At 43.3% G+C, this 26,870-nt stretch overlaps 2 protein-coding genes across 10 annotated transcripts in view; one reads left to right on the top strand and one right to left on the bottom strand.

Moving 5' to 3' along the window:
• The window catches only part of CREB1 (cAMP responsive element binding protein 1), a 44,705-nt gene extending 26,112 nt beyond the window's left edge, over positions 1-18,593 (top strand). For 3 of the 5 annotated variants that reach the window (XM_087734750.1, XM_087734748.1, XM_087734749.1), the window contains 5 exons: positions 159-259; positions 3,128-3,270; positions 7,385-7,567; positions 8,922-9,072; positions 12,080-18,593. In XM_087734750.1, coding sequence (XP_087590876.1) covers positions 159-259; positions 3,128-3,270; positions 7,385-7,567; positions 8,922-9,072; positions 12,080-12,224 — 723 coding nt within the window. In that variant the 3' untranslated portion in view covers positions 12,225-18,593. The other 2 variants (XM_087734752.1, XM_087734751.1) reach the window with 2 other exon arrangements.
• On the bottom strand, positions 7,643-26,574 carry METTL21A (methyltransferase 21A, HSPA lysine). 5 transcript variants are annotated; one of them, XR_015699334.1, is made up of 8 exons: positions 25,708-26,574; positions 24,469-24,580; positions 23,013-23,421; positions 20,521-20,648; positions 19,961-20,097; positions 8,948-9,035; positions 8,546-8,625; positions 7,643-7,916 (listed from the first exon to the last, which is right to left on the bottom strand). XR_015699334.1 is itself a non-coding variant. In XM_087734753.1 (4 exons), the coding sequence occupies exons 1-3, from the start codon at positions 25,852-25,854 to the stop codon at positions 23,024-23,026; spliced, it is 657 nt and encodes a 218-aa protein (XP_087590879.1). In that variant the 5' UTR covers positions 25,855-26,574; the 3' UTR covers positions 20,118-20,648; positions 23,013-23,023. The 5 variants fall into 5 exon arrangements, 2 of the variants coding, with proteins under 2 accessions (XP_087590879.1, XP_009460562.2); XR_015699337.1 differs by lacking the exon at positions 8,546-8,625 and having other exon boundaries at positions 7,645-7,916; XR_015699336.1 differs by lacking the exon at positions 20,521-20,648 and having other exon boundaries at positions 7,646-7,916; positions 25,708-26,573.
• Positions 26,575-26,870: the final 296 nt, after the last annotated feature.

The following is a 26,870-nucleotide window of genomic DNA, read 5'->3' as shown; positions in this document are numbered from 1 at the left end:
GGATCTGTTACTAAACAGCCTGCCCTTTCTGTTCATTGCCTAGGTAGAAACACTGTAGAATACTTGCATTGTAGCGTTTTTCACAGGACGTCAACATTTCCTTAAAATAAAGACATTGGAAATGTCTTGTTAAGTTTGATTGCTGTTCTTATTTACAGATCTCCACTATAGCAGAAAGTGAAGATTCACAGGAATCAGTAGACAGTGTTACAGACTCACAGAAACGAAGAGAAATTCTTTCCAGACGACCTTCCTACAGGTATGGAGGTTAAAAGCAGAGACATTTTGCTTGATGAATGCGTTCTTCACGTGGGAAGACAAACAGTGTGATTGTATAATTATTTTTAGATTTACCATTTAACTGAAATCTCTCTTCTGCAATGTCCTTCCATGGAATAGGATGTAAAGAGATAAGCAAATAGGAAGAGGAAGAAACCTCAACTGTTCCTGTCAGTTAAGACAGAAATGAGCTGAGAATAAGCTAATTGCCAAATTTGTGAAACATTGAGGTATCATTGTGCTAGGTGCCTTAGAGATAGCTTTAATGGATACTTAATACGTGAAATACGCTGAAGCTTTGCAAGAAAGTGGCTTCTGTATGATCTGTAGTCTGCAAAAAATCAACTCTTACTGTTTTTTGTTATTGTCGAAATGCTAGTAGCAATCAAACTTAATTCCTTTCTCCCATGAGACTTTCAATGAACATGTGGTGTTCTGTGGCTCAGAGAGAATATCTGCTTGAGCAAAATTGGTTGTGTTTATAGTTTAAGAAGTCAGGGTATGAGTTGAATGTAGTGATAGGCATCTAGTATCTTTAGTTGTCATAGCAAATACTTCTGTGGTGAGACCAACTGAGGTGCTCCTTCACATGGTGTTAGTCATATGTTACTTTATTAATTAAGCCCTTGCACAGCTTTTTCTGGATGTACTAAGTCTCACTTTTCATTCTTAAAACATGCTAAATAGCATTAAGGAACAGCTCTGGAGTTCAGCAGGTTTTAAGTGACCTGTGGATTCCTGCTGCTTCAGAAAATTCAGATGCTCCTTTTTTCTTTATGAGCATAGCCTTAGAAATATAAGCTAGACTCTAGGCCTGAGCATATCTCACCCATTTTTTTTTTTTTTAGCACTTGCAGATTATTTTCTACCTTCTCCAGCAGCCTTCAAGGCTGTTCTGCTGAAGATGGTGAAAATCATTGCTGAAGATCCCTAGCCATAATAGATCTGGGAAAATATTTTTATTTGTGAGGAGCAGTGTTGCTAACTTCAAGGCTGCCACAGACTTCCTTGCAGTCTGCTTCTGCAGTGAGACACTTGCTTTTACTATATATGGAAGAATGGCTGTATATCGTGAGACAACAGAGCTAAGTAAACAAGCAGCAAAACTGAGAAGAGGGGACTCATGCATGCTAACTTCTCATTAAGATGGACTCCTTTGCACTCACTGATGCCACACTACAGCCTCTGTCCTCAAACCAGATCCTGGTGACTCGGCAAAACTTTGTAATTGTAAAACTTGTATATGCAGCTCAGACTCTGGGCCGGCATAGGGGTCATGTCAGAAAGGCTGAGCCAGACTACAGCTGTGTTTAGTGAGTTCCCAGTTGGCATTATTCAAGCTGCTGTAACAGGCCCCAGAGACAAGATAGGTGCAGATAGGTTCATAGAATTTAAGAGCTGTACCTCTTCCTCAGAAACTCCACCTTGATGCTGCTACTGAAGTACATCATGTGCTCCCCATGTCAGTTCATAGCTCCTATATTTGTAAAGCTGCCACCTTACCTTCTATCTTAAATCCATTTTTATGATGGCAAAGGTAGGTTTTAACCACCAGATCATATCTGACATGAGCTTAAAAAGTGATGAGCTGTAGTTTCTTCTTTTCTATTTTGAGCTTCTTGGGTTTTGTTCCTCATCCTCCCTGCTCTCTCTGTATTTTTTCATCTGTTTTGTCCACTATTTTTTCTGGTCTAACACCTAGATTGCAAACTCTCCGGACAGGAATTTATTTGTCCAAGTGGCGCTTGGCACAGTGGAGTGCTTGTGCAATGCTGGGGTTCCTGCATGCACACAGAGTCAAAACAGCAACAGCAAAGCTCTGTTTGTCGAGTTGCTTAGCAGAGTGACTGCTCTCCCCAAATAGCTCCATACAGATGTTCTGGCTCCCAAAGCCTTACAAAGCTTATTTAAGAAATGACTGTTGTCTTGGAGCTTGGGGTCTACAACTGTGTTTGCTTCATCACGCTTCTAGTGACAGTCCACAGGATAACATCTGAGGAGGATTACAAAAAACATTGCCCTTTACCTAAGTAGCATTTTGCAGTGACAGAATATGCCAGCAGTGAAAAGGGCTTGACAGTCCTCTGAGGGATAGTGTTTGGTCTAAATGATGCAAATTGCAGTAACTGCTACGGTCAGTCTTACAGTCATGTTCAGTGGGACCTGTAGCCGTGATGTTTTAGCAGTTTTAGCTTTGGATAATTAACCCATGGAAGTAATTAAACAAACTGTTCTTTCCTCTATCCATGCTAATCTCACAGCTTTCTCAGGCAGGGCACATGTAAATGCAACTGTGTGACTTCACTCAAACGCTCGTCATTGTCTCCCAGGCAGGTGTTAGATTATAAACTGGTTGCTCTTTACAAGCATTTCTGCTAATTCCTTTATACTCAGCTGTCTGGCAGAGGCCTTTATGGTCTCCGAAACAGAGCAGTTCCCCTGATCTAAGTGAGGAGATAGGTTTTTACATACTTTTGCTTTCTTCAACTCTTTATGTGGCTAAAAGCAGTAAACAAGTAAAAATGGATGAGAGAGAAACATGTTTTTAAGAAAAAGGGAAGGTTGTGATAGCTGTATCTTGGTTTGAGAAGAACCTGTTGAGAAGCACCTGTGTCTTGTGTTGATAAGCACAGCTGTTCTGTGCTGGCTCCCTTGCCCATCTGTGCATGGCACTTTGAACAATCCTCTCCAATAAGAGTTTGAAGATAGTGCGGGGTTTTCATTCTGCACCCCTATTTTCCTTGCTGGCTTACTGCACTTTTCAGTTTTCTCCAGCATTATGTATCAAATAGACTTTTTTTTTTTTCCGATTTTTATTAAAATCTCTACAACACACTGTCTTTGCCAGAAAAATTTTGAATGACTTGTCCTCAGACGCCCCAGGAGTGCCAAGGATCGAAGAAGAAAAGTCTGAAGAGGAAACAGCAGCACCTGCCATCGCCACTGTTACGGTGCCAACTCCCATTTACCAAACCAGCAGTGGGCAGTACAGTATGTAGTCTGAATTTCTCAGTGGTGCTAGTAAGTGGGGATGAGAAGATGAAGAACTATTATTTCTATAACTGTTTGGACTAGGACAAAGCAGGAGGCGAAAATAAGATTACTTAAATTTGACTGTTTGATAGCCATGCCTTTTAAACACATTCCTATTGTAAGTATTTGAAATGTTCAATTAACATTCTGGGACTGCTTGCCAGTTAGCGCAGCTAATGCATCCTGAGGCAAAATATGAATTAACCATAATGCTATTATAAACTTTTTAACTTCAGGAACCAGATGAAGTAATTCAGAAGTTTCTTTTTTTCCTGGCAGATTGTTAATCCTGGTTCACAAAATTTTAACCTCACTGACAGAAAAAACATTGCAGTCTGCAAGTACATTTTTAGAAAGTCCTGAAAAAATAAGAACTTCAGCAACCTTATTTAAAATATGTAATAAATGTATGTTTCTTTGTTTTCTTTATTCATTAGATAGTATAGATAACAGTGCTTTGACTTAAAGCATTGAGGCTACAGCAGTAAAGCTAGAATTCACATCCTGTCTCACACAAACACAGTATTAAATATACAAAAGAGAGAAAGAACTACTTGTTTACATCTTTTAAAATCTCTTAAAAATTTTGTATTTCTGTTTACTCTTTAGCAACTTTGCCTAATACCCTACTTAATCTTATTGAAACTGATGTGGTTAACTCTGCTTTCCTACTGTAAAATAACTGCTTGTGCAGACGCTTGAAATTTTGGTGTGTCTGTATATAGGAACACAGTGAAATTCTGTGGAATCATGAATGAGGGGTGATGTCTCAGTAAACCTGCATGACAGGATTGAGGGAAAGAAAGGAAAAATACCAACAAAGTAAGACTGCTTGAAGGAAAAAAAAAATGTGTGGAAATAGACCTTTGTGAATGAAAACACTGCTAGGAAGGTTCTGAGGAAGTTGTAGAGAAGGGGGGATACAGTCAGAACAAAAAAAATGCCAAAGCAAGAAGAAAGTGAAACACAAAATGGATAGCAATAGCAGCAGAGGAAACTGAAGGGCATAAAGCATGGAAGAGGAGAGGAATTTCAGATGAGAAGAAAAAAGAAAGGACTGAGGAAAAGAACTAAACCAACCAAGAAGAAAATCTTAACTAACAAATTAAAAAGCATTCCCCAGGGGAGGATTGTAGCTTCTCTGTGTGATGCTGTTTTATCAGAGAGTCTAATTTGTGGTTTAGGCTGTGGTTTTTGGCCCCCAAAAAATATGGGTGTTGTGGTTTAACCCCAGCCAGCAACTAAGCACCACACAGCTGCTCACTCACTCCCCTCCGATGGGATGGGGGAGAGAATCAGAAAGGGAAAAGTGAGAAAACTCATGGGTTGACATAAAGACAGTTTAATAGGTAAAGCAAAAGTCATGCATGCAAGCAAGACAAAATGAAGAATTCATTCAGTACTTCCCATCAGCAGGCAGGTGTTCAGCCATCTCCAGGAAAGCAGGGCTCCATCACACCTAACGGTTATTTGGGAAGACAAAACGCCATCACTCCAAATGTCTCCCCCTTCCTTCTTCTTCCCCCAGCTTTATATGCTGAGCATGACTTCATATGGTATGGAATAGCCCTTTGGTCAGTTGCGGTCAGCTGTCCCGGCTGTGTCCCAGCTTCTTGTGCACCCCGAGCCTCCTTGCTGGTGGGGTGGTGTGAGCAGCAGCAAAGGCCTTGACTCTGTGTAAGCACTGCTCAGCAATAACTAAAACATCCCTGTGTTATCAACGCTGTGTCCAGCACAAATCCAAAGCATAGCCCCATACTAGCTACTATGAAGAAAATTAACTCTATTCCAGCCACAACCAGCACATTCTCCACCCCTTATTCCATACCATTTATGTCATGCTCAGGTCCCACACTATCCAATGCATCCTCATTAACCACCACCTCCTTTATCATCCTTTGATACAATACACAGATATCATTCCCTTAGTTTATGGACCATCCTTGTGAAATGTCTGTCAAATGTCTGTAAAATGTCCACAAATGTCCACAAAATGTCCATTGAGTTCATTTAGTCCATGACTTTGGGCTCCATCTGTTATGGTGGTCACTCAGGACAGGAGAGATGGTGTGTTGTGTGGGGCTGCTGGGCACCAAAGCCAGCTCAGGTCAGGTCACTGCTGCACTTGCACTGCTTCCTGTAAGGCTTGTCCTCCATTGGTTCAGGTGGTTCCTGCTGTTGTAATTCCTATAACATGCAACTCAAATCACAGATTACAACAATTTAAAGGTATTTCCATTAGAATCTCCATCCCTGGCCCCTTTGGACCAGACCATCGGGTTTAACATTGCAATGAACTCCTCCCCTTGCCTCTGCTCTGGCTTGGACTTATCCACAGACTGCAGTCCCTTAGGGGAGTACCCGCTCCAAGTGGAGCCTTATCCATGAGCCACAGTCTCTCCAGGGGTATACCTGCTGCGGCATAGACTTATCCACAGCCACAGTCGCTTTGAGGTGCATCTGTTCCAGTGTGGCCTTCTCCACGGGCCACAATGCCTTCAGAGATATACCTGCTCCAGTGTGACCCTGCCCACAGCCACAGGCTCTTCAGAAGTAAACCTGCTCCAACATAGCCTTACCGATGGCTGCAGTTCCTCCAGGGGTGTACCTGCTCTGTTGTGGGCTTATCCACGGCCACACACTTTGAGGTGCTCCAGCATGACCTCGTGCACAGCCACTGATGCTGCAAGGTGTACCTGCGGCAGCATGGACTTACATCCACAGATGCTTCGAGGTCTGCCTTCTCCAGCATGGACTTATCCTTGTGCCACAATCCCTTCCGAGGTATACCTGCTGCAGCACAGACATAACCATGGCCACAGATGCTTCAAGACATACCTGCTGTGGCATGGGCTTATCCACGGCCACAGATGCTTCAGGGTGTCCTGCTCCCGTGTGGACTCATCCACAGGTCACAGTCCCTTCAACTCAAGTTCATACCGGAGTTCCAGCCCATCCAGTACAGCAGCACAGAAACAGCAGCGATGCCCTGGCCACCTGCCAGCCCAGGCGCATGGCCATTGCTGTTATCAAAATGTTCCCAGGCACAGCAGAGTAAGACGACAAGCAGTACTGCAGTACAGCAAGCAGCAAAAGCAAAAAGCAGCCACTAATGAGCACTAGACTCTAATATACAGTAAGGCAAGCAAGCCCCATGGCAAGCACAGGAGCCTGCCAATTAATAGCTAAACAGCAATAACAGCTATAAATTTGATCTAGCACATTCCAATCAAATCTGTCGTTATCTTGAACCCTTCGAGCCCCACGTTGGGCACCAAAAAAGTTGTGGTTTAACTCCAGCTGGCAGCTAAACGCCACACAGCTGCTCACTCACTCCCCCCCAGTGGGATAAGGGAGAGAATCAGAAAGGGAAAAGTGAGAAAACTCATGGGTTGACATAAAGACAGTTTAATAGGTAAAGCAAAAGTCATGCATGCAAGCAAGACAAAATGAAGAATTCATTCAGTACTTCCCATCAGCAGGCAGGCGTTCAGCCATCTCCAGGAAAGCAGGGCTCCATCATGCCTAACGGTTATTTGGGAAGACAAAACGCCATCACTCCAAATGTCTCCCCCTTCCTTCTTCTTCCCCCAGCTTTATATGCTGAGCATGACGTCATATGGTATGGAATAGCCCTTTGGTCAGTTGCGGTCAGCTGTCCCGGCTGTGTCCCAGCTTCTTGTGCACCCCGAGCCTCCTTGCTGGTGGGGTGGTGTGAGCAGCAGCAAAGGCCTTGACTCTGTGTAAGCACTGCTCAGCAATAACTAAAACATCCCTGTGTTATCAACATTGTTTCTAGCACAGATCCAAAGCATAGCCCCATACTAGCTACTATGAAGAAAATTAACTCTATCCCAACCAAAACCAGCACAATGGGTCTCACAAAAAATTGAAAACTTACTTTCAAAGCATGATTTCTTCAATGTAAATTAAAGCCATGTGTCTGATTCGAGAGTGTATAAGGGTTCAAGGGATTTAACTCAGACCAGTATTCTTCCATATCTAGGTTTAATACTGTAAGTTAATGAGTAAATTAGTGTCTTAAATGTTGTGTCGATTTTTTTTTCTTCAGTTGCTATTACCCAAGGAGGAGCAATACAGTTGTCTAACAATGGCACAGATGGAGTACAAGGTCTCCAGACGTTGACTATGACCAATGCAGCTGCAACCCAACCTGGCACCACCATTTTACAATATGCACAGACCACAGATGGACAACAGATACTTGTACCCAGCAACCAAGTTGTTGTACAAGGTGAGAAACTTCAGAGACAGTCATTCTGTATGACATTTTCTCCATGCAGATAAAAGGTGCCAACCTAACTCCTTCATATGTGTCAGGAAACAGAATTAACAGCTTTGGCACAGATAAATCTCCAAAATGATTAAAGGAAATTCTGGACAAAGCTATTTGTCATATTTTCTTGGAGCATTTCCCTTCAGATTGATAAAATTGTGGATATTTTGGGTTTACTTCTTAAAACAACATATTTGGTTTTGGTTTTCCATGCTGTGTTTCCTGCATTTTGTCCACATGGGTTTTTTTCATATGTTCTCCAAAAACTCATACCACTTCAGAGTTCTGAGTTCTCCCAGATAGTCATCTGCAACAACAGTAAATACAAAGTGAAGCATTAAAGTTAGGAAAGAAGGTTGTTTGATACTTTCTTTCTATAAGGACACTTCAATTTATTAGTAATTTTTCCTTCTTTTCAATTACAAGTCATAATTTCTTCCTATTGTGGCTTTTGTAACTAGTCACCAAGTACTTAAACACTGAGTCTTAGAATCATAGAATAAGTTGGGGGTTTTTATTGTATTAAAATATATGTGTTGTTTTATTAAAAATTGGGGGGTATTAAAACTTTGTTTATTAAAAATAACAGAAAAATGTACCCCTGCTTTTATGATTGTAAAGCAGGTGATTTGAAAGTTATCCAGTGAAGAGGTCTCCAGGCATCAGTGAAAATACATAGCTGAGAAAAATACTATTGTTGCATTGATCTTCTGGTTTTTGTGTTCTTAAGGACAAGTGATTTCTTTAGGTGGTATCATTTTTTTTACGAGCTCAGGCAAATATAGCACACTCCTAGATTACAATAAACAAAGAAAAGAAACTCAAGACCTGGTTCATTCTAGAGAAGTAGTGAAGTCGAGTGCCTAGCTTGCACTGTCTCTCTCTTGTTGGAGTAATTGCTACATTTCTACACAGTTTTCTGTGCCAAATACTTACACATGCAGTTTCTCCTTTTGCAGATAGACATTTGGAGCAAAGCTAGAAATAGTTTGCCATCCTTCATCTTCTTAAAACTGCTAAAATTGCCCAAAAAACAGAGAAATAAAAAGAAATGTGCTAAGGGAGAAAGAAGCACAGCAGTACAGCAAGACAAATCAAGTTGTCAAGCACAAGTGGAGACTTCTTCAGCAGCAATGCCCAAAACCTTGCATACGTTAATAAACTAAGACTGAGATAGCAATGATGACCCGGATGATGGTCATCGCTCCTGTACTGTAACCCAGAGTGCATGGTTAGGTGACATTGGTGCTTTTTGCACTACGTTTAACAGCACTGTCACCAAACCGACATGATGTTCCCTTGTGTCTTTCAGCTGCCTCAGGAGATGTGCAGACCTACCAGATTCGCACCGCCCCTACCAGCACCATTGCACCAGGCGTAGTCATGGCATCTTCTCCAGCACTTCCAACCCAGCCAGCAGAAGAGGCTGCACGGAAGAGAGAAGTGCGTCTAATGAAGAACAGGCATGTACATTTAGAACACCTTTTTTCCAGTCAGCTCTACATAGAACTAGAGTGTTAAGCACTAAGAATCCTGATCTATCTTAGTCATTTTTTTGAAATACTTTCTGAAGAATTTGCCTCTATTTAAAGATGCAAAGCAAAGAAGCACATCTGCTAATGCCATGTATTGTGACTATGAAACCTTAAGTAAAGGTGTCAGACTCATTCTGTGAGGTGTGTGCATTTGTTTATTGCCGTAAGGAGAAAAGTCATTGGTGACAGACTTGTATGACCGCAGATATGTTCTTACAAACACTGAGGTGAGCTGATTTTTTTTGAGTTAATACATTCATGTAGTTTCCTTTCCTGGATTCTTAACCTTAGCCTTCCACATGCATTCTCCTTGCTTCTGGCCGACCTACACTCTTCACGAGTGCTTTCTTGATTGTCTCACTTGTTCTCTTTAGCTGCTTGCCTTTTGGGTTTTATCCTCTGGAGGCAGAAAGACTCAAGGAAAGGCTAAATGAGCAGCTACTCCTTTTGATGTCTGTGGAGCCAGTAGTGGCAGCAGAGGGGCTGAAAGAGAGAGAGAGGAGACTTGACCCTGTAGGATTTAGTGTGTGAGGAGGAACAGCCAAGCCTACTGAGGTGGGTGTGGTGGAGGCAGTGAAGGAAGGGAGCAGCAGAGAGAAGTTGGGCACGGTGCTCCTTCAGCCTACTGCTGTGGGAGAGGGAAGGCGTGGGCCTGAGCTGACCCATCACACCGAGCTTGAACTCCATCCACAGGTTTGAGCTTCTATGTTACACTGACACTGGGAAAATAGCAGTGCTTCCCTGCCCTCTGAGGAGGGGAAGCCCTATGAAAGCACTGTTTACTTCATCTGTCAGTCTGAAAAAACAGTTATGTTGTACAGGTGCATTTATCTTCTGTAGATTGCTAAGCTGTGAACAAAATAGAAAGTTACAGGAGCAGACCCAATGCTTGTCTGAGGAGCTTTAATGAAGTAAATAATGCTGAACAGTAGAGTTCACTTTTTTAAAAGGTTTTTGTACAGAATCTCACCCATCTCCCCTTTTTATATATTTTTCTGATATCAGTGAATAGTAGATGTCACCCTTTCAGGCTCTGCATTTGAGAAAAAATTAATTAGCATTCTGAATCCCCTCATTTAGTCAGCAGTCTTAGTCCAGTAAAAGAAAGCTTTTGTGTTTGGGAAAGCCAAGAAAAAAAATGGGGAATTACCCCCACTTGAGTTAAATTGACAGCTTTTGCAACAGTATCATGTTGCATGTGGTGCTTTTAGCCTGCCTGCTTAATAGGTATTTGCAAATCTGGGCTCCATAGCAAAGCAGGAGAAAGGGATATAGAGAGGCAGATGGTGAGGTGGTACTTATTGGAGGATTATAGCGTAAATATTCATAGATATTATTGTGCAAATTTTCTGTGTAAATTTTACATTTTAAAAGCTCTCTTGTAATTCAGTATAACTCTAGCTGTTCATAATGAATAACTAATGCACACAGACTTGAGGTGGCTTAATATGCAGCCCAAGCTGGCACAAAAATCACAAAAAGAAAGAAAAAGTTGTCACCCAAGAAGACAGGTTAGTAGTTTGCACTGAGAGGCACTTCCTGATCCAGTAGTACTTAATCTTTTGGTGACACAAGTAACAGCCCAAAATTATTTAAATCCTAAATGTTGCACATGGCCCACTAAAGTTCTGCAAGCCATGTGAAATTGTAGGAGTGACAAATGGATACCTGAGTCCTTTCAGGGCTTACAAACTAGGTTTTCTTCATCCTGTCTCATCTGTGGATCTGAATTTCAAAAATTACTTTTAAAGTCTTCTTACCAGGTAGGTCCTGGAACAGACATTCTTTTTTTTACCTAGTACTACAACGACTATTTATCTAATAAGTAGAAGAACTAGGTTCAATTTTGTCCTCATTTCTCAGAACATTGACCCTGTCACCAATCTATGCAGTATTTGCAATGAAGGGACACTCTCCTTTTGAAGCTGCTCTGCTTTGCACCTAAAGGTTCAGGGCAAACAAGCATGTACGTTTCCATACATGTGCAGTGTGCTGCTCTGACAAGATGCATTGCAGGAGGAAAGCCCTCTGCCTGGACTCCCATCCACCTGCAGCATTTAGCCTTGTGCTTACTTTGCATATCGGTGCCATTATTGCTGCTATGCAGGATAGCTTCTGCCTTGGTGCTACTGCCTTCAGGATGCTCAGCAGCACAGTAACACCTTTCAGATATTTTTTCATTAGTGTTCTTAGTATTTTACCAAGTTACCTACAGGCATCTCAGTCTTTACAAGCAAGCCTTAAAAGTTTGACTGTCGAGATCTGCCTTAGCACATTAACACTGCCATGTTCTTGGCACAGCAGACAGGGACTAAAGGATGATACGGTTGCTAGTGACTGTTTATTTTGTGGGTTTTTTATTTGAGTAATTCATTGCAGTGATGCAGACATTATTAATAAAATGAAAGTATTGCTCGAGAGCAAATACTTGAATGCTCTAAATATAACTTTTTTTGCACTGGTTGAACATCCTGACCAATAGTATTTGGTTGGACTGCGGCAAAGAGAAAAGTTAAGACTATAAAGAGATTAATAGGTGAACATTGGTCTTATCCATGTTTTTATTATTCATCTATTTATTATACTAAAATCTATGAAATTATTGCAGCAGCATTCAACTCAGCATAAAGGCTCTAATGTAAATCCTGCAAGCAGAATTTTGTCATTGAATAGGATCCTTTTCTCACAGAAGCAGAATTTTATTGGTGCTGACTTACTGGGATCTGCGTGTTGAAATGATCTGTGAATCTTGAGTGTGTATGATTTGTGAGAAGCAATTGTTATGAACTCAGCTTTTTTTCCTAACTTGCATTTCTTAATAATACCTCCATATTCTAAAAATGGTAGTACTAAGTAAAGGTTTGACCTGAACAGTTAAGTAGCCCGTGTCTGCAAGTAATAGTTCTGGATTTGAATGGCCTTTTTTGCTTTGCAGAGAGGCAGCACGTGAATGTCGCAGGAAGAAAAAGGAGTATGTGAAATGTCTAGAAAATAGAGTGGCTGTGCTTGAAAACCAAAACAAGACACTGATTGAGGAGTTGAAAGCACTTAAGGACCTTTACTGCCACAAATCAGATTAATTTTGGATTCCCGTTTTCATTTGTCCAGGTGGGATAGAGACTGGTTCTGGGTATACCCAGAAAGACAAAGTAAACTTTTTATTTTCTAAACATTTCTTTTTTTCTATGCGCAAAACTGCCTGAAGCAACTACAGGATATACTTCATCTGTGCTTTGCATCAAACTGTGAATGTTCAAGTACTTGCCTCCTCTTCTCCCCCTACAAGATTATTTTCATCATCAGTCTCAGCGTGAAGAAGAAGAACAGGCTTCTTTCTCGTCTCCCCATCCTCTTCAAGGAGTAACAGTGGTCACTTGGGAAGTTACTGCGGGGAGGGTCCTTTTGTAATGATTTCAAGAATTCGTGCTGAGCTCTTTCCATTGCCTTAGAGACAGAACCACCCCAGCCTCTTGGTCCGGAGAACTGCGGGCCACATACGTGGAGCATCCATGGTGCAATGAAGAAGCAATGGTTGCCAAATTGGTTTCACATATTCATTATGAACTATAAAAATACACAGCTAAGCAGCATGCCAAACGAAAGGCGCTTCACAGTCACGTTCTTGGTGTGGAGATAACATACCTTTTTCAAACTAGCCCAGGAGGGGTTTTGATTTGTAATCTGTGTTAAGCCCTCCTGGACTAGTAAAAACTTCTCCATACTCCAGAAACAAATGCATTGAAATGAGCTTCACTGGTCAGTTGTTGCTTCTTAAAGCTTATGTGTGCAAGTGTGTTCAGCATTCTGAATGCACAAAAAGCAAACACCAACCTCATAGGATATTGGTTGGGAAATGATATTGGGATGGGAGAGGAATTCAGAACAAAAAAAGTACAATAGTGACGTTTAGAAAACAGTCACGTAGTAAGCAAGGGTAACACATGAAAGCACTACCTATTTGTATGCAGAACAACTAAGCAGTTAAAGCATGGCCAATTCCACATACATACTTGCTGATGACAGTATAGTCTGTGTCCCAAGTCCTCTCAAGCAATGAGGTTATTTCTATTTCCCTACCACTATCTTATGTAATGGCAATTATTGTACGAAGTGGAAACATCAGCCTGGCTTGCTAGATTCTTCTTCAAACTTTGAGGATGCCTTCCATGCATAAATTAAATTGCAGTATGACAACTACTAGGACAACCTCAAATATTGAAGAGGACTTCAAACACAAATATTCCAACTTCTGCTTCGCAAGGGACAATATTAATTATTTGAACCTGGCCAGGCTAGCTAAATTCTTAATTTATTCAGAGGATTTTTTCATGTAAAGGGTCAGATTTACCGAGTAATTTATTTCTGTAAGTGAAATTACTCATATGCCTCAGACGTTTGCAAGATCAATTTTTTTGTGTGCACTGAGGAAATGTGATCTTTCCCAGATTTACATTGTTAAAAAGGTAGTTCATGTTTAAAAACAACTCTGTACTACTCATTAGGACTTCAAAAGAATCATGCTCAAAAAGAACCAAAAAGGAATGTCAAGAAGTCATCAAAAAGAATGTGTCAAAAAGAATCATGTGCAGTTTGTTTACTGGCCCTCTGAAGCCAGTCTCTTGATACATTAACTTGGGTCATTTGATGGAGTAAGTTTACTTTGGGCTTATGGTCAAACTTTCATGTATAGAGACATATGAATAAGACTCTGGTCTGTACTAATGCCTTGCCTAGTGAAGTATTAGCTAATATTTTTTCCCATTCACTCTATCTGTTTTTAAGATAAATTTCAAACACGAGCTTCTAAAAGGTTGTACACAATCAATGTGACGTTATAAGAAGAACATCTGGAAGACTCTGGGCAGTTGAGCCTCAAACAGCTAAGCAGTATTAAAAGTTCTAGTTTTCTCATTTGAGAGGGCATTCAGTTTCCAAGAGACTTTAAAAGGAGCAGGGTTAAACTTGTAGTGTTATTGTTAAATCTAGAGTTATCAATGATTTCAAATTATGTTCGTATTTCAAGAAGAGAACATAAGTATCAGAATTATGAAAGAATTCATTTTCACAAGTTTTGAGGGGGTTTATAAATGGTCTATTTTTATCTGCCATAGAGAATTGATTTTCATGTTTTTATTTAATGGAAGATGAATCTATTAGTTTAGCAATGCAAATTTAAAGAAGACCCTAAATTCTCAGCAATGCTTTTATAAAAATTGTCTGATTATTAAAGTCAGATAACACGAATACATACAACGGTTACCCGTTTTTCAGAACTAGTGCTAAAGCAGAAATGTTGATAACGCAGGAGTCATTCTTGTAAAACATGAAGCTGACGATGGGCTAACTCACACAGTTACATGGAATGGTTCCTCCAATTGCGAGAAACACAGAAAAAGCTGTACATGGCTACATTAAGGCTGTTTCTTTTGTAGAACAATCTGTTTGCAAAAACTTGAGTTTTTGCAGTGAACCTGAATGAGGCTAGCCGTGATCTGAGAGCTGTTCCTAGTGGGTAACAAGCACTGTCTAGCACTTGCTGAGAGTCACTCGGCACAAAACCTGGGAGCTGAATGGACCGGGGAGCCTAAACGGGTACCAAGACAGGGTTCTTCTAGTACAGGTTTGGTGCCAATCTGTGCGGCAGTGAGAGAACTATGTTACTGGTTTGTCTGTGCGTGGTCTGTGAGTAGTCTGTAGTGTTACTAGTCTGGACCTCATTAGCAACTAACGTTTCACTAAGAAAAAGAACGTTATTTTAAAGTACATAGGGATCTGCAAGAATCTTTATTTTTATTTATGCTGCACTGAGGATTTAGGGACTTGAATTTCTTTAATGGACGTTTTAAATGACAATAATAAAAAATGTATTAGACCAAGTACAGGGCTGGCTAGAGTTACCCATACATTCTTTACTATTCATATTGACCCAGAAAGGGAAAGAATATGACGCAGGAATCCATTCATATGTTATTTACCAAGTAGTGAGGTTGGGGTAATCAGCTTCTATAAACTAAGGCCATTTGGAAATAGGATGGAAATTATGCTGGCAAGGGGGAGGGAGGGTTAGTTTTATATCTCACGGTTGTGAGTTTTCAAGAACTGATAGCCTGTTTTACCTGAAGAGAGGGTTAGAAAGGGCTAGATCCATTATGTTCATAATAAACAAGAATTGATTTGAAATATAATTTTTGTAATGTCATTATTTTGCAAAACAACAGCACCGATCAGGCAGTTAAGATATTGTCAGAGGTGCTCTTTTAATTTAGATATTCTTGGAAAATACATATGTATAATATATGTATATATATATATACACACAGTATATAATCTACAGCTCTGAGAGCTTTTAAGTCAGGAATGCTGAGTATTATAGTATATGGAGGTCAGAAAAAATTTTTACTTTTCTGTGTGTGTCTGGGTGTGTGTGGATGTGTGCGCGTGTGTGAAAGCTTCCCCCTGCCCCAGTAGTTCTGGGCTGCATTATTCTAGCGCTTATTACTGATTTGTTTTGTGCTGTTTCTCAGTTATCCATTTTCAAGAATTTTATTTCATCTTTCATGGCTTTTGTGAGGTTTGTTTTTGTTTTTTATTGATGAAGATTTTTGAAACTACGTAAACAGTTGTTTTACAACAACCACCACCCCCCAGAATAATTCACTTTTGTGCTTTTTCTCTTTGGCAGCTATATATCAAAGGCAAAACAATTGGAAAGGTTGTTAAGGTGTTATTTTCTGCAGGAACCACTGGTAAGACTTCTGTTTTCCTCCTGGGGTAGTGGTGATGCATTTTTATTTAAGCAGCGATTTCACCAGAATCAGGTAGTTGCCAGCACCATTGCTTGTATTTGAAAGCACAATTTTCGCCTGTGATGCTCATCAGGACTGTACAGACACCTGCAGGTTCTGGCTCTTCTGTAGTTGGCGTTTGCGTTGCAGACCACTGTCTTCTCTGGTACTTGTAGGTTGATCAGAAAATTGGTGGGGTGTTTGGAATCATTAAGAGGCTCAGGAAAAAAAAAAGTTAGATTTAATAAGGAAAAACAGCCCTGATAGTTTCTGATCTAAATTTGTACTACAGGTTTTTTTAAATCTGGGCTTCCAGTAAACTGCAACTGCAAGTAGTCATCTGTTAGCAAAAACTGGCCTCTGCTTTTTTATTTTATATTTTTTTTAATTTATGACAGACAGTGCTTTTTGTGGGTTAAAGTAGAGGCAAGTCTCCCCATCAAAGCAAGTTCATTATCAGTGGTTGCAAATCTATGACAATTCATAGAGGATTTCATTGCTTTTCTAAGACCCTGTTTTTATTGTCATTTTTTCACTCTGAAGCTGGTTAGTGATGTAACATTTGCCAATGATCTAACCAAAAGGTCATGTATTTATTTTTGCTACAGTATATTCTTTGTAAATGTTTAATTAAAATGTGCACTTTTAAAAAAAAAAAAAACACAGAACAAAAAAAAAAAAAAAAGAGCAATTGGGTTTGCTTGAGAAGCTCCCTGGCACAATTGTTGTAATCCTGCTGCCTGCAGACAATTCACTCCTCTCCCCACAGCAGTTGACTCCCCCGCAAATTTAACTTGCTGATTAGCACCTGGCGTCCAGCAGGCATTACTTCAAAATGGCAGGAGATCTGAACTGGCAGTACTGGAAAGAATTAAGTGTGTGGTGTCTCAGAGCAGTATGTACAGGATGGATGTGAAATTATTTTTAGAATAGAACTAGTTCAGTGATCCCAAGTGGGAAAGGGAGGTGAATTTGGAAGGAAAGCTAAACTATTTTTCAGCCACTTTATTCCCCTTTACTTAATTTGAGATTTGGCTGCAAATTTTACAGGCTGCATTCCAAGAAAATAAATCGAAAGACTTTCCAATTCTTTGAATCCAGGAAGTAAAGGTACATTGACAATGTGTCACCCTGCTTTAAAAGATAAAAAAAAAAGCACAACCACCTTTCTTTTGCAGGAACAATGACAATTTAGCTATAACCCTGAAATCTGTCACTGTGAGCAGATTTTAAAAGCATACAGTACATTGATGGTTCTCTGTACTGTGCCTGGGAACTCATTTCCCTGAGCTTTTGAATTTGCTAGCTGTAAAAGACACTGATTTTGCAGAAGCCTGAATGTATCATGAAGCTCAGTTGGTCTGGGAGGAGCCAGACTGATGAAGAGAAACAGGGTGCTGAAATCCTATATCTGCTGTGTGCTTGTGACAGGTTCAGGTCTGTGGATGGATATGGCTTAAATCTGTACATCTTTGGGGAAAAGGGACCAGATCCAGTTGGTAAAGAGGGTTTGCATTTCAGGTGTTTTGCCTTGGAATGTGTATTTTAAATGTATTTAAGCTCTGGCCCACAAAGAGACTTGCTTGGGCTAGTTTGCGTAGCACAAATTGAAGACGGTGACCTGTCTGCACTCTGGTACTGCAAGCGCAGTTTGTGACTTGCTGTATGACTGGTGAGTTCAGGTCTCGCTTTCACCAGCGAGAGGCAGGAGAAGTCAGCTGTCCTAAGGAGCTGTGTGCTGGCAGGGAAGGGGACGGGGACAGGCTGTAATGATCCACGGTTGGCTCACTTCATAAGCTGACCACTTACTGTACTCACAACTTGGGAGCAGTCAGTTCACTTGGTCTCAGCCTCAGCTATGTATTTCTCTAAATTAGGGGGTAGCTGAGTGAGAGCACGGGGAAGGAAGGCCTTGAGCCAGTTAGTTACCTGGAAATGGCCACTCTTAAGAACTAAGGATGTTCGGATGCTCTCCACAAGTTGTGTTTCATCCAGGTGCCACTCCATTTTTTTTTTGTGTATAATGACATTTATTTATATTAAAACATTAATTTTAAAAAGTTCTAGAACTTCGAGTTTGTATGAGATTTGAAACTGTGCTGCTTATATGGACTTCTAGGGATGGGATGGGGAACAGGGCAAGAGGTGCTAGTTGGCAGCCAGCCCCTCCACAGACTTGTCCACAGATTGGTTGTTCACTTAAAAAATGAGTTGTTTCTACTCTGGATTTATAATTTGAAATTGTTTTGGAACAACGTTTTTCAGGGAAGCTTCCAGAGCGAGGGTTATTATTCTCCCTTTGTAATGTAAGCTGGAAAGAGCAAGTTCACCTCATCTGCATTTCTGATTCTTTACCCAAACCATGTCAGCACAGAACAGGGTATTTGAGCTCGACTCCCACATACTTGTGGAAGTTAAAAGACTAAATGAAAATCCATTATTGGGGGAAAATAAATTCTTATTTACATTTCCCCAAAAATCTAGAAACATCCCTGTTGTGTTTTTTTTTTTTACTTAATTTTTTGTGCTTTATCTGTGTTTAAAAAAAAAAATTGTACTGGGTTATAATGCATTTTATTAACACTATGTACATATTAGCTGCTTTGTGTTTCAGAATGGTAGTAATTGCTTTGTATATTAAAGTGATTCTTGTGAATTTGTGAATTATTGTCATAAAGAAGTGCTTTTTCTTACTGTAACCTTTGTGGTATAAACTGTCATAACTCCCTTTTTACACAAACATTTATGTGCAGTCACATAAACATGCTTTAAAAAACTCTACAAAGTCTCTTTTTTGAGCAGGATGTTCCATTTACACTAATTTAGTGGCAAATGGTAGCTAGATAGGAATATGGGAGAAGGCATATTTTAAGCAGACTAAGTGTCCTCTCATGATCTGTGGCCTGCTGTAAGTATTCATGAGATATTTTCCCCAAAGGGAAGGCTTTTTTAATCTTAATTAAAATGAATTAGATTAGTGAGAGGTTAAGTCCTGAAAAACAAAGTTTCTCTTCCACTTCTGATACTTTTAAACCTGCTTTCCAGTATCCTTTCTGGTGGCAATTAGTTCTGTTGTTTAATCATGTGTGAAAGACTTTTCCCTTTCACAGTTTAAATATGCTGTCTTTCCCACTTTTAAGCATTCCTGTAAACCATGCACTACTGATGTTAATAACAGAGCAGAACAGAAGGCAGCAAACACGGCAAGGATCGCAACCCAGTTATGTAATCTGCAAGGCTGGATCCAAACACCGGGATGAAAGCCAGGAGAACAAATTCAGCACTGAGGTAAACACACCTCCAGTGAAATCAAGGGGAAGCAGTAAGGTCAGCTCATTATGGCTGGGATTTTGTGGTTTTCACAACTGAGCGTTTTCATAATGCCATTCACGTGCTTGCTCAGAAAAACCTGCATCTCAGTAATGAGGGAGAATCCCAAACGGGGGTTAGTCCACGAGATAAAAATGCAGTTTGGCTTGAATTTCGCACCGACAAGAATCAGGTAACACAGATCCCTGTGTAGTCAGTAGGTCAGCTGGTAACCTGATTTTTCTGACACTGCTGCACCTTGAAGCTCTTCGTCCATAAGATACAGAGCTGACTTTTATACTCTGTTTCTTAATATTAAACATGACGTTAGTTGCAATGCCATTTTAGAAAAGTTTGTTCCCTTGCAGAATGGCATGTTTCAGGGATAGTTTCACAATCTCACAGCATATTCACGTCTTAATCTGGTCACTTCCCTGTGACTTGGATCCTCTCTCTAGGGTGAGTATTTTATTTCTCAAGAGACTATGCATTGCCCCACCACTCAGGGACCCGTGCCCAAACACACCCTCCCTACAGATGACTTCACATCTGTTGCAAAACAGGACCGGTGCAATGGAACCACCCAAAGGAGAATCACACTGACATCTCTGATGCTGGGGTGAACAGGGTGACAGAAAGTGCTGGGGCAGGGCGTTAGTGTAATTGTCAAACAGCCACCAAAGCACTACCATGCATCATCTCATACGAGAGGAGAAGCTCACCTGGACCAATTGGTCGGGTCACCAGAGTTTGCAGGTGTCGTTGCGGAGGGCTGCTCTCTGTGTGCTCGCTCACCGGGCAATTACGCCTCTGCTACTTCTGTCCTGCACGTCTGGCGTGGTTCACTCCCGACATCTCCCTGAAGCGAAATGTGAGGGGAATGTAAAAAAGCTGCAAAGCCCAACCTGGGACAACAGAAGGCACTGCTCACTGCCTGCTGCAGGTGGGTGTTAGGACTGCCCAGTGGGAATGGGCTGTAGGTTTCAGCTGAGTTACTGTTTCATGGTTGGTGCCTGCCCCTAAACACTCTAGCTTAAAAAGCAACCAGAACTAACGTGCTTGTGGTGGTGGCCTAACTGCAGCATTCCTGGGTCCGGTCTCCTGAATCTAATGGAGTGCCCGCACCCCTGTAGCAGTCAGAGGAGAAGGTGTCCCCTTGAGGGGGTTCCACTTGCTGAGCTGGGGAGGGGCCACCAAGAGCACAGCTCTGCAGGTCAGGGGCAAGGCACTCACCTGAGCTGCCAGTGTCATCTCACGCTTTTCTCCACAACTATTTACTTACGGGCAGTAGCATTGCTTCAGCCTTCAAACATCCTCCCTCGGGTTTGCATACAGCTTCTATGCAACAGCAACACAGCAAAAGAAGCCAAGCCTGGTCTCTTCCGGCACACGCCTGCTCTCGCAGGAAGGCTACGGAGTGTAACAGCAGCAATGGGAAAACAGACACTGAAAGCTGCTAAACAATTAGACAGAGATGCAATTAAACTGATTTGGTTTAAAAGTACAAAACTTCCTATCTTCAAAGCAAGGCCTGGAGCAAAGCCCCCTTCTTAAAATCGTGTAGGTTGTTGCACTAGGCTTTATTCTGTACTACACTGGGCTTTATTCTGTGCTATTTAAGCGGGCTTTTAAAGCATGTTCCTACTATGGCAACAACGCAAGCTGCTAAGGCTCTCAGTGTTGCAAGCTGCGGCCTCTTGCGAGGGCCAAGCACAGACAGGTAGCAGGCTTTCCCCACGCACCAAGTCACACGCACTCATAAGCCCAAGCACCAGCACGCTGCTTTCTGCCAGCTCCAGCCCAGGGGGAGCCTAACGTACGGTGACCACAGATGAGCTCGGAGACAAGGAAACACCAGGAAGGAGGAAAAGGAAGAGGAGTGGTAAGAACTTACAGCCACACTCTGAAAACTAGAGCCAGAGAGGGAGTGGGGAGAGCTCGTCATTTTTTTCAACCATTGCTCACCCAGTTGACAGGACAGAAAAAGCCATGTCTGGCACATTAAAGCTCATATCATGTTCTGTTTTTAATAAAAGGTGCTCTCTTCCTTCCCCCAAAGGAATTTCAACTCTAGTTTCAGGCTGCAGATTCCCAGCCAGCTGCATAAGTACTGTTTTAGTGACACCATGTGGCTTCTGAGGATACTGTTGTAAGCAAGCGTTTTAGAGCAGCAACTCTCAGGCCAAGTCCAGAGCCAAGCACGGAACTTAGCTGAAAACACGTGAGAGACACGTCAGGGATGAAGCACAAGACCTTTGGGCCTCATTCATGGGAGCTGTAGTGATAAATGTGTCACTTCCAGGTTACAGTCTGCACGTCACTTGTGGACCACAGACCCTCTGCATCTTTTCCAGTTAGGAAGTTTGATGGAAGCAGAAGTGATAAAGAGCTCCTAAGGTCCATAGCCCGAGGCAGCTGCTGGTGTTTGCTGTTGCTAGTGCCAAAGGCATGCACGTGCTTAAAGCCTGGACCTGACCTGGGGCTTTGTAAGTTAAGTTTAAAGGAAAAAAAAGTTCCACATCTACCAAAAAAAAAGTACTATAGGAATTCCTGCATTTAGAAGTGTAGCTGTTTTCTGTTCAGCCATTGTTTTCACCAGTTTCATTTTTCCACCACTAGAAAGAGAAGGAAGTCCGCTGCTGGTGCGAGCCAGACTTCAGGCTGCAGCATTTTTCACACAGGATCTTGTGGGATAAACACGCATAGGTGTTTTTACAAGCTCAAGGTATGAAATCAGCTACTTAGAACAGAGTCTAACTACCACTGTGCACAGAAAGCACGCCAAAATCTAGACACTGCCCCAAGTCCCAAGTAATACAAGAATAAGTACCCCCCCAGCTACAAAGATTTTACAGCAGCACCCTCCTCTCCTAAATAACAACTCACAGAGACAGTGAGCCACAAACAAAGGCAGAAAGTAGAACATTATTTAGCGGTACTTTGAGAGTCAAGAACCAATTTGATATTTAAAGAATGGTTTGAGTCTCCTTGTTTCACTTTCCCTGCTGGCACATGTGCATGTGTATCTGCTCCAAGGAGCCTTGGTCTGTGCGAGGGAAAGTTATCTTGCTAGGGACAACCCAAGAACCACGACTTCAGTACTGCAGGCATAGCCTCCATACTTGCAAGTTGGGTAAAAACACCACTAATTTCAAAGCTGGCTTACTCTGCAATATTCATTTCCAACCTACCCCCCTACAGAGATCTTGTTCTTTGTTTCCCTACGCCTCTTCAATGCAGCAGACAGCAATACAACTTTATAGCAGCTGCCTTTGTTGGTTTTGCCCTTTAAGTGCCTTCTTTTACCACAACTTTTAAGATGCAGAAGGCCTGAAGAGTTAAAGCATTTAGAGCTTGAGTCTTAGCTTGTATTTCATCCACTTTTACTTTTCTAGAGTTAAGGAAGTGATAAGGGGGAAAAAAAACCCACTGTATTTCTAAGTTTCCCACAGAAATTAAGTGTGGTCTGATTTTAAACAACAGATCTTTTGATGACATTTTTGATGCCTGGAGATTTCTGCAACCTAAATCAGTTTCAAAAATTACATTTGATAAAACGTCAGTGGAAGACCCTATACAACTCTACTGAGAAATGAAGCAGAGGTTCAATATGCAGAACAGAAGTACTGTCCTTGCTGTTATCAGACAAAGTGATCAGACAAGACCATCAGAACAAGAAGCCAGTGAAATAACACAGCTGCAATTATATGCTTAGGAACAAGTGTATTGAGTAGAAATGAGGGGAGGATTGAACAGCATCAGTGGTTTACTAACAAAGCATGGAGTCAAAGGTCGTCCTTGTGACTGCCCCTCTGTGCTTTGTAGATATGAACATCCTTACTGGAATCATAGTGGACCTCATATACAGAGAAACGGCCTCTCAGCATCTTTAAGAATTTGTGATCCCGTTCATAGCGGATACGACAGGAAAGAAGAATCACAGTTTGCTCTGAGCACAGGTGCTCCAGCGTCTGAAGCAGTTCTGCAAAAGTTTCTTCCAGATAAACGATGTCTGCACCCAGGATGAAGTCAAATGCTCCTGGAGGGAAGTTACCCAGGTCTTTTCCCCAAGTCAGCTCCTTCACCACAGCTCTCGGACGTAGTTCAGAAGGTAAGTTAGCCTGTACATTTGACTCCAGGAACTCCAGTGCTGCCGCCCTGTCTGTGATGGTAACGCGAGCACCTAAGCAGTACAGGAGTATATGTCTCAGACATATAGTCAATGTCCATAAATACAGCATTTGGAACACAACACTCTAAGTCAAGCAAGCTCCTTAGTTCCTATTAAACATTAGCAACTCCCCTGAGCTGCCTGATTAAAAACAAACAAAGAAAAGAACAAAACAAGCAAAAAGCCCACTATCTACATACATCCTACCCTTCATCAGTCACTGAAGAATATAAAGTGTACTCCACATGAAGATTAAGTCGGGTAGGGAACAAAAAGTGTTTTCTGAAGCTTTTTCTTAGTGCATGAAACTAGAGAAGTTACTTTCTGCCTTTCCATAGGTGACAACAGAATAAGTTACAGGGATTGTTACAATTAACCTGCTCCAATTCTGTATTTGTTCAGTAGGAGAGAGGCAGCTAAAGAGCTCTTTCACAGGTCAGACAAAAGTGATGCCCGTGTGATTTTGCATGGCATGATTGTATTTTGTCAGACTGCTTTGGTTTTATTATTTCAATAGGAACCTTCCTCAGCCATTAGAGCTTTGAATTACAAAGTTAACCTTGGACAGTTAGCGCAAATTTAACATAGTACCCAGTCCCTGCCTCAGCCACAGACAAATCACAGGCAAATCACTTCATTTCTCCAGACGTCCCTGTCTGCAAGACAGGCTAACGAGGCTTACGCAAGCTCAGAGAGTGGTTTCTGTCTGTAGATTTATCTGTGCTGCATATGAGGACAAGTGGAAGACCGCAAGCATGGTGCTCGCTCCCTTGGGGGAGAATAGCTGCAGAACTTAATGCTGCTGAGCTGAGTACCATAGTAGCAGGCGTCAGCCTTAACAGGGTCCCACCATAAAGTAAACTCCAGTGGCACCATCGCTACAATAAATAACGCAGCAGGCTCTGAAGTCTAACGAGAAAGGAAGATGACTCAAGACAGGAAACATCACGGTTCACATATGTAGCTTTGGTGTTAACTTCTATACTAGGCAGGTAGATGTAAAAGTGTGTTTTATTGCAGTTGTAAATTGCTTTAAACAAACAAACAAACAGCCCTTACCTAATAAGGTGGCCACTATTCCCAGCAATCCAGTTCCAGCTCCCAGCTCAACGACAGACCGATCCCTGAGATCAATGCTTCCCATCTCCAGATAAGCACACAAGACAACGGCCTAAACCAAGAGACAAGGGCAATTAAGCACAGGGCTCATTTCAGCCATACTGAACACTGGATTTCTGATTTACACGGAGAGAGAAGGTTATGGGAAGGGTCAGGCACTTCAGGCCTGCAGCAAGACTTTGTTCAGCCCTTCTCTGCCTCCTGTGGGCATGTGTGGTCTTTTTATGAGTTTTATGGAAGACTCTTGCAGGCAAAAGGAAAAAAGAACCACAGAGGCTACAACTCAGATGTGGCAACACTGCTTCATGAATCCCCAAACATAACAGGAGGCAGAAAGAGTTGCATTTGGGAAGGAAAAGCTGGGGGGTGTCAAACACTGTGAATGAACACAGTATTGCAAAAGTCCAGGAAAAGGTTTCATAGTATCTTGCGTGGTATTTCAAAAGGTTTCTGCCCAACACTGGCATGCCGTCAGGAAGGACATAGGGAAAGTAAAGTACTAACACTTCTATCTGTATCTAACGTGTGTTGCATTTTACAGAAATCTTGACAAGGAGTGCTCTCCATAGCAAGTTCTGTCAAAGCCGATGTCGGGAAAGACCAACAGCCCTGTGCACCAATTTATCTGAGGAGTTTGCTAAAATTGCTACAGTTGTTCTTTAAAGCTAGAGGTAAAAGTGCAATTTGTGTCTGGGCAGAGACCCGACGGACCGATGGAAGCCCTTGCACTCCTCCAGCAGTACCGCGACCGACTGCCCTGCAGCCTTGGGCCCGCCACGAACCCCTCTGTTTTGGATGGTTCTTATCCCCAAGATAAAGTCTATCAGCAGCAGTCCTCGACGCTACAAGCAGCAAGGTCCGTGCTGTGCTCTGGAGAGCCTTAAGCAAACATCCCGGGCCGCTGTTAAGAAACGGGTGGGAGTTCTGTGAGCTCTCCGGAGGCACTGGCCGTGCAGGGCTTAAGGTGGCACGTTTGCCCTGGAGTCTTTCACGATCTCTTATGAGGAAGGAAAAAAAAAAAAAATGAAAGGAAAGCAGAGTTTAATGTTTTCTTTTTGTAAAAAAAAAACCTTACAGAAAAGCAGCCTTCGCTTAATTCAATGTTAAATATTTTTCTGAGGTGATTCTGAAAGCAAGCGCTACGCGTACAGCAATATTGCATCTGGTGTGAACACCTACCGCGTCCCAGACCACGGCCGCCACCCCCAGCCGCCGCCAGTCCTGCTTGAGGCGGATGGTGCGGCTGGCGAAGCGGTAGGTGACGGCGGGGCTGTGCAGCTGCCGCGCTCCCCAGCCGCCTCCCTCCTCGTAGGGGACCAGGGCCATCCCGCCGCCGGCCGATCGCCTCCTGCGGCGCGGCGGGGCCCGGCGGGCGCAGCCCCGGCCCCGGCCTCACCGCTCCCGCGGCCTCCGCGCCTGGCGGGCACAAGCCAGCGCCGGCGGCAGGGCCCTCCCCGAGCGCCGCGCTCCCCCTCGGCCCGCCCTGGCTGCCGCCGGGCCCGGGCCCGCTCCGCCCCGCCCCGCGCCGAGGCCGAGGCCGAGGCCGAGGCCGAGGCGGAGGGGCGAGCGCAGGGGAAGGCCCGCGGGCGCCGCGGGGAAGGGCCCGGCTCTCCCCTGGGCCGCGCTCGGCCCCTCGCCGCCCGGCCCGCCCGCTGCTCACGCGTCGCAGGCCCGGGGTCGCCGCGGAGCGCCCGGCCCGGCCCCCAGCGCCGCAGCCTGGGGCGGGTGCGGCCTCCCCGGGCCGCCGCCCGGCTGGGGAACGGCGGCGCGGCCGGCGGCCCTCAGCGGCCTCCCCCGGCGAGCCGGGGGGGCGATCGGGTCACGGGTAAAGAGGGACGAGGCTGGGGCTGGGGCCGAAGGGCCCCGCAGCGCTCCTGCCCCTCAGCCGCAGCGGGAAGGGGCGGGGGGCAAGGCAGAACGCAAGCCACGGCTGTCCGCAGGGCCGTGCCGCCGGCCCAGGGCCGCTGCCGGCCATCGCGGGCTTGGCAGCGTGGGACATGGCACCGGGCAGCCGCTGGCTGGGCAAGGGCCTGCGGCCATCCCTGCGAGGTCCGCGGGGCGTCGCGGCAGGGGAAGGCACTGCGCTGCTTCCTGCAGGAGGCTGGGGCCCGGGGGCTTCTCGCATTTTCAGACCTACGTGCCACGAAAAAAGGCATGAGGTGCAAAACGCCCGGTGGGACCTTGCCTGCTGCCCCTGCAGCCTCTCTGTGGTTCCAGCTCAGAGGTTTTGGAAGTCACTGCAAAGGAAGGGCATTTGTCCAGCCCACCGGCCTCGTCCTCCGTTGCCGGCACGGTGAACATCGTCTCTGCAAGGGCTCATCACCAGCCTGGAAGCAGTCCCT

This window comes from Nipponia nippon, unplaced genomic scaffold (assembly GCF_047370975.1).
Source record: "Nipponia nippon isolate SJK-2023a ecotype South Korea unplaced genomic scaffold, ASM4737097v1 scaffold_5, whole genome shotgun sequence".
In the NCBI taxonomy this organism is placed as follows: Eukaryota; Metazoa; Chordata; class Aves; order Pelecaniformes; family Threskiornithidae; genus Nipponia; species Nipponia nippon.
Note: the sequence above shows the minus strand (reverse complement) of the source record. Positions and strands in the feature narration are given on the sequence as shown.